Here is a 7629-nt window from a genome sequence, read left to right as displayed (position 1 = left end):
TGATACAAAGGAACTTATGTATAAAACAGAAATAGACTCAAAGACATAGAAAATAGATTTATGGTTACCAAAGTGGAAAGAGTGGGGGGAGAGAGGGATAAATTAGGAGTTTGGGATTAAAAGGTATACACTACTATGTATAAAATAGATAAGCAACAAAGACCTACTGTATGGCACATGGAATTATATTCAATATCTTGTAATAACCTATAATGGAAAAGAATCTGAACTAAATCACTCTGCTGTACACCTGAAACTAACACAACATTGTAACTCAACTATACTTCAATTATTGATAAAAAAAAAATTTATATGTATATCCCAGGCTTCTCTGAGCCTGGTTTTTATGCAGGTTTCTCAGAAAAAGCCCACCAAACCCAGATAAAGCAATCATGTCCTTGTCTTCCTATTTTGCCCAACAAGAATGATAAATCCGCAGAAGTCAGTTTTCTTCCCATCCTGCTCCACTGTACACACAGCAAGGCCCAACCATTTGTGTCAGGCCTCACTCATACCCTGATCTTTTTTCAAAATCTCATATTTCATTTTGGAGTGAAAGCACAATGTGACTGAACTTTTGAGTTTCTGTTCTCAGGAGAACGATGAAATGATGAAAACATAGAGTAAAAAGAAGTCAGATTTGTGTCAATGAACGCTTTTGTTTCAGCCACATTGAGTTTTAGGTGAAAACAAGACATTGATGTAGAAAATGGAGATGTGATGGCTTAGAGAGGAAGATTAGAGGTAGGGCAGAGATGAAAGTGTATAGATTTTTTTTTTTTTGATATTGACAGGAAGTAGCTAACAGCTATAGCTACTAGGTACAAATTATAACTAGAGCACAATTTTCAACATTACGTAAATCATCCTATGTAAACAAAATCACAAAAAGAATTACTCTCAAACCTTCTTGCTTTCTTCCTGAATGAAGGAACTCAGTAAAAATATGAATATAGCATGTTCTCAAATGAAATCTCCGGGATATTGTGAGATTTATAGAAAACCCACATGCATTGTTTTTAATGGGGCCATTTTGAAACTTCAGCATTACAAATAAAATACATTTTAAATTAAGGAGTTAAACTTTTCACAGGTACAATTTTAGCATAAGTGCTTTTTTCCCTCAAGTGAAATTATGACCAAATTTATTGTTATATTTTCACTTTTAAATTTTATTCAATGATGGTTTGAAGTTAAAAGTGAAATTTCTCACACTGTTTAGAACTTTAGGTTTAGAAATCAAACCATAATAGTGTCATTTGCCGCTGAGCCCCATACAAAACTTCATTGAATTGTTCACTGATTAGGTTGCTGAAATTTTCCATTTGGCTCTATTTGAGGGGCTTCCAGGGTCTCTCGGCAGTGAAAACACAGTTAATAATTGTAAACTCTGATTACTAATTTCATTAACCCAGGACCCGATTCAACCATGACTATCATAGATCAAAGCTCTCCTTTTTTTTCCCCCTGAAGTGGCAGCATTAAATTGTGCCAGAACTCCTTTATTTGTTTTATGCAAATATAGTTTTGCATGTTCTCTCTCAGTAAGCACATTACAAAATAAATGCATTATATTCATTTAATGTTCATGTAATATTGAATACATACGAAAGATTATATGTCGTATATTTCAAAGCTTGAAGCATGAAGTATACATTAAACCCATTATTCAACACAGGAGTTACAACATTACTGAAGCCATCGAAACAATGCGTGTCTTCCTGCCCGGTTCCACCCACTAACTGCCTTGAATTATTTTGGAGTGTTCAAACTTTCTTTATACTTAAAATAATAAACATAGGGGGGCTTCCCTGGTGGTGCAGTGGTTGAGAGTCTGCCTGCTAATGCAGGGGACACGGGTTCGTGACCCGGTCCGGGAGGATCCCACATGCCGCGCGGAGCGGCTGGGCCCGTGAGCCATGGCCGCTGAGCCTGCGCGTCCGGAAGCCTGTGCTCCGCAGTGGGAGAGGCCACAGCGGTGAGAGGCCCGTGTACCGCAAAAAACAACAACAACAACAACAACAACATTATAATATGTTCATTGTAGCAAATTTACATAATAGAAACCCACCCAATAGAGAAAGTAAACATGCTCGTTACTACTGTCACCCAGGAATAATGACTGTGTTCATGAGTTATTGAAAGTAATATGTAGGAGGTGCATAAGTAGATTGGGGCTACTTTCTTTAGATAGTTGGTATCATGCTAAATATTCTGTTTTGTGTATTCCTTGTAACATAAAACAGAAGTCGATATTTATGTACATGTTATTAAATAATTCTTTAAAAATGTTTTAGTCATTTCAAGATATTTAGTTTGGGCAACAAAGGCTTTTTTCTGAAGCAGGTGGGGACTATTTGCAGATTTGCTCTTAGAGTCTAAGTGTTGGGCCAGATGCCAAGTGGACAGAAATGCAAGATGCAAACCTTGTTCATGCAAGTTATGGCGATTGTTACATAACTTTCCAAGTCAACAGCAGGTCTTGAAAACCACTCATTTCACCAATGAAAAATCATTTCAAATATATTTTTTATTTCATTGAACTTTCTGGTGAAAATTTCAATAAAGGTATCTGATGCTGCTTATCAGATACATTTGGACTGTGTACTCCTGACCAGCATACTGTAAATGCTAACTAACCACCCTTAACAAAATATTAAAGGATAAACACATACATCACAGTATTTACACTAAAGTGTTTAGAGGTTAATTCCTGCTCCTTGGTATAAATTCAAAACTTATGTCCACACACAAATGCTTATAGCAGCTTTATTTACAATTGCCAAAATTTGGAAGCAGCCAAGATGTTCTTCAGTAGGCAAATGGATAAATAAACTGTGTTACATCCATACAGTGAAATATTATTCAGTACTATAAAGAAATGAGCTACCAAGCCGTAAAAATACATGAAGGAATCTTACATGCATATTACCAAGTGAAAGAAGCCAATCTGAGACGGTTACATACTGTATGTCCAACTATAGGACATTCTGGAAAAGGCAAAACTACGGAGACAGTAAAAGAGTTAGTGGTTGCCAGGGGTTAAGGAAAGAGGGACAAAGAGGTGGAGCACAGAGGATTTTTCAGGCAGTGAAACTGTCCTGTGTGATACTATAATACAAGTCATCATTATACATTCTCCAAAACACACAGAATGTACAACGCCTATAGGAATGAGCTCTAATGTAAACTACGGACTTTGAGTGATAATGATGTATCCCTCTGGGAGAATATTGGTTTTACTGGAGAAATAGGAAGTAACGTAATAGAGGACTATTTGGGGAACAGGAAAAACTGAGTAAGACACAGCGTTAGCACTTAAAGAAACGGAAGCATAATATTGTTCCCTGGGCACATAGGGGAGGGTGGCAGGGCACACAGGTTCATGACTAACACTCACCCCATCCCTGTAAACTGCTCCGGGAGGAGGTGTGAAAGTCAGGATGAAGGAGGCTGATTTCCTTTCAGTGGGAGGAGTGGGCTGGTTCTAAATGGCCCAAGCAGCATCTGAAGTGACACTGGACAGAGAAATAGAATGGACTGGAAGGACAGCCACCACAGAAGATGGGGCATGCTCCTAGGTCTCTTCTGTGTCTCCAATCTCTGGGATTCCTCACAATCACTATGAGAAAGAACGAGCGGGAATAATAGCAAGGACAAAAACACCGTCTGTGTCCTGCTACAACTTTGGTTCCGTTATTTTAGTCTGTGTTTAAATCCTCACACTTATTTTTACTTCAGAAGAGAGGCTTTGCAGTGAATCAGGCTTCAGTATCACCTTTCATGTGTAAGCTTTAACTTTACTGATCATGTACTTTAATTTTTCCACATAAATGTTGAAAGTGTTTCTCAGGACTTGCTGTCAATATATAAAACACTTATATTTGAATTAAGCAGTACCTTTGCGTGTTATCCCTGCCCATGAGCATTTGAGGAGACTATAAATTAAGTCAAAGGATAGTTTACTGGTAATCCTCAGCCTAATGTATTTTCTCTCTTAAAGTACACACAAATCGGAAAGTACAGATTTTGTTCTTCAGTAGCCAAATCCATGGGATTATTTTGGAGCAAAGCAAGTATTTACTCTCTAAAATATAGTTGTGGAAGGCTAATTTATGTTATGATATCTTCTGGGGTTCAGGTAGTACCTTTTCCCCTATTCATAATGTTCCAGCACAGGAAGTTGCCTTATTTTAGACTTTTACAAATATTACCTGAAAAAACTTATGCTATAGATTTAGTTTTCAAAGCTAAAATCTTTGATAGTGAGTATTTAAACTCCAGTTCAAAAAATAAGCAATAAGTAAACAAGTCACCTCCATGTGAAAAGTGAAAGAACTCAATATGAATTGTGTAGTTTTTTGGGGAGTAGAAGCCGGATCTCAGTGGAGCATCACCTTTTCTGGACATTTCAGCAAATTCTGGGTCCCTGGTTAAAGGGGCAGAAAGACCTTATACTCTGTTTTTATTAGTGGTGGTTGGAAATAGTTTGGTATCAGGAAGTTTAGCTTGCCATGTTAACTTAATTTTCCCAGGCCACTCTAATCCCCATAGCTGCAGTTTTTCTCTCCCAAACTGAACTGCCTGTGTGGCATATCAGACTCTTTGCTTTGGGCAAATTAATCTCTCTGTCTTTGAGAAACACTCATGGTTTTCTGAGTCACAAATATCCCTTTTTTAAAAGTAACTGTTTTTCTCCCAATAGAAGCTTCATTTCTACTTCTGTACAAGCATAGTGAGCAAGTTTTATTGTATTACTTGAAATTTCAGCTTTAAAACGATTAAGCATCTGTTCTTCAATATTTCTCCCCTAAATGCTAGATCAGATCTCTACACTTCAATGTTGTATAGTGTAATATAAGAAACCATTTATTAGAATATATTTAACGAAGCTGTGATTTCCATGTTACTAAAACAAGCAAAGTGTCAAATCCTTGTGAATAACAAGAAAGAAACACTGTTAAACTCTTCATAAGGACTTTTTTTCTTTTTTATAAATCCAAAGTGCCTACAACCTGTAATATGGATTAACATTTTACAGCCAAAAAGTAGCATGACATTAATAATACACAGATACTGGGCACTTTCTCACATCAAAAATCATAAACTTAAATTATACAATAGAATTTCTCAACCGATGCCTTACACAGAAGAAGAAACTGTTGTGGAAACACACTGTTCAAGTTGTATCTATGAGAAGGAGAAAGTCTCTTATGTCTGTGTTTAGCATCTCATCTGGCCCCACTTAGTATCTGCTAGACAAATCACAGAGGCCACCTAGAGGATAGCAACAGATGATCTCTTTGAAGGTTTTCCTCAGTTCTTGGCTCCGGAGTGCATATATCAGAGGATCAATGATGGAATTACACATGATTAGGATGAGATACAAGTTAAAGTGAGACATGAAGCACACACAGTATGGATTCTGGGGACAAGAGATGTAGAATATTAAGTGGAGGAAGAAGGGGGCCCAGCAGACAACAAAGACCCCAATCAATATGGTCAAGGTAATCGCCCCCTTCATGTTGGCACCTTGGCGGACGGCGCCCGTGCCTGGGAGGACGGCGATCCTCTTAATGTGAAGTCTGGCCATGAGGAACATGTGGACATAGAGAGAAGCCATGAGAGCCAGCATGGTAAAGAACACGGTGATGAGGCAGATGATAACAGCGCCGCTATCTGAGTAAATGATGAACAAAATGCCGGACACTGTGCAAGCTGCCCAGATACAACTGATGATGATCGCAACCCGCTTAACCGTCATGATGTTATGGTACCGGAGGGCATAAAAGATAGTAAAATACCTGTCCACAGCAATCGAAAGCAGGCTGCAAATTGATGCAAGCAAGGAGCTACAGATCACCGAGTCAATGACATTGTCAATATTCACGGTGAAACCTTGTGCGTCCGTGTCCGTGCTGTTTAACAGGGTGATGACAATGGTTTCTGACCCGTTGGAAACGCTCACCAACATATCAGCCACAGCCAGGCTGCAGATGAAAAAGTACATGGGTGAATGCAGATTCTTGTTCTTGGCTATTGCCACAATCACCAGAATATTCTCCAACAAGCTTATGACACCCAGAGTCACAAACACCTCAGGAGAGACAAAAAGTTGCTCGTAGCACCCTCCGTCCGAGTAGCCTTTTGCAAGGGACTCACTGGCATTGCTGTGCAGTCCGTAGGTGCTGCGGTTCCAGAAGTGGAGAGAAGTGTGCATTCCATGGTGATGGGTAGAGTTCATCCTGCACCAAGTGGATTCGAGTCCCCTCTGGATTGACTTAACCTCCTGGGTCAGGTAGCGTCAGCGATTTTCTCCACGTCTTTACGTGTCTGAAAGTGAGAAGGCTGAACCTGGCATGCCTGTTGTGAATAAATGTCACATGCTCCGAAGCTTGAAATGGAGTTTTTAGTCTCTTTCAGGGACGCCTCTGATCAGCATCATTTTGAAATCTTCGGCTCCAAGATGCTCATTCAGTCGAGTCTGCTGTTTGCTTTTTTGTTCTCACTTCCACTTTAACTTGAGCCGCATGCATTCAGGTCTTTTCAAAGTGATTTGCCTGGTAGCTGCTGTGCTATTGGGAGACAGATCTGTGTGCACATGCTCACATCAGCTGCCTCTCGGACGCATCAGTTCCCAGGCTGAAGCTTTGCTTTGACTGTTAGTAGCTGCTGCTGATTTTTATGGTGTGTGAAGGGGAAAAAAATGTTCAGAGTGGCTCCTTCTCTGCTTCCTCTGGACCAATCCAAGTCCAGTGGAGTCTGTGAGACACCGATGGTGTTCCAGAGATGCAAACTGCAGGCAACATTGATTCAGATGCAGAAGCCTGTGGAATCGGGAAGCGAGCAGGATGTGAAAGACTGAATTTCCCTTTTCAAGTTTTTAAGGAAAACAGCTTGGTTCCCAGAGGACATTCTTTGATATCACAACAAGTAATCTTGAGGCACCCAGGTTTATTCCTATTTAAAGGAGGAGTGTGTGTGTGTGTGTGTGTGTGTGTGTGTGTGTGTGTGTGTGTGTTCCTGAAATAGATACACTGCCTTTTTGGCCAGGACATTGAATTTATTTACCCTCTCAATTTCTTTGAATTAAGAACAAAGGCAGTAGTGCTTCAATTTAAAATAGTTGAAACACAGGGAGAATATGTAATAATACAGGAGACTATGCTGTTTATGGAAGGAATAGGTAGGTAGTTACAATTTATCACAAGCCTCAAGAAGGAGTTCATTTCTTATGCACTAATATCGGATATTTCTCCGTAGCAGAATTTCTTTTATCATAGCTAGAAAAGTTTTATTTTCATTCACGATATTTAAAAACAATATAGTATTAATGTAAACTATGTTTACTCTGAACTCAGAAAGAAAAAGATCAATACTAGGCAATACTCAGGTTTTTTTAAAGAATTATTAAGGTATAATTGATATACAAAAGTTGCACATATTTAAGATATACATTTTAATGAGTTTGGACATTTTCATATATCCATGATACCATCATCACAATCAAGGTACTAAGCATATTCATTACCTCCAAAAATTTCCTTGTATTCTTTTGTGTTTCCTTTTTTTGTGTGGTAATACACTTAAGGTGAGATCTACCCTCGTAATATATTTTAAAGTTCACAA

The 7629-nt window shown here is 38.7% G+C and overlaps 1 protein-coding gene across 1 annotated transcript; it reads right to left on the bottom strand.

Annotated features, from left to right (window-relative positions):
* Positions 1-4681: 4681 nt before the first annotated feature.
* On the bottom strand, positions 4682-6762 carry MC4R (melanocortin 4 receptor). Its single transcript, XM_032602843.1, has one exon. The coding sequence runs from the start codon at positions 6242-6244 to the stop codon at positions 5246-5248; it is 999 nt and encodes a 332-aa protein (XP_032458734.1). The 5' UTR covers positions 6245-6762; the 3' UTR covers positions 4682-5245.
* Between the last annotated feature and the right edge of the window lie 867 nt (positions 6763-7629).

Source organism: Phocoena sinus, chromosome 14 (assembly GCF_008692025.1).
Source record: "Phocoena sinus isolate mPhoSin1 chromosome 14, mPhoSin1.pri, whole genome shotgun sequence".
Taxonomy (NCBI): Eukaryota; Metazoa; Chordata; class Mammalia; order Artiodactyla; family Phocoenidae; genus Phocoena; species Phocoena sinus.
The sequence above is the reverse complement of the archived record's forward strand: the minus strand, read 5'-3'. Positions and strand labels throughout refer to the sequence as shown.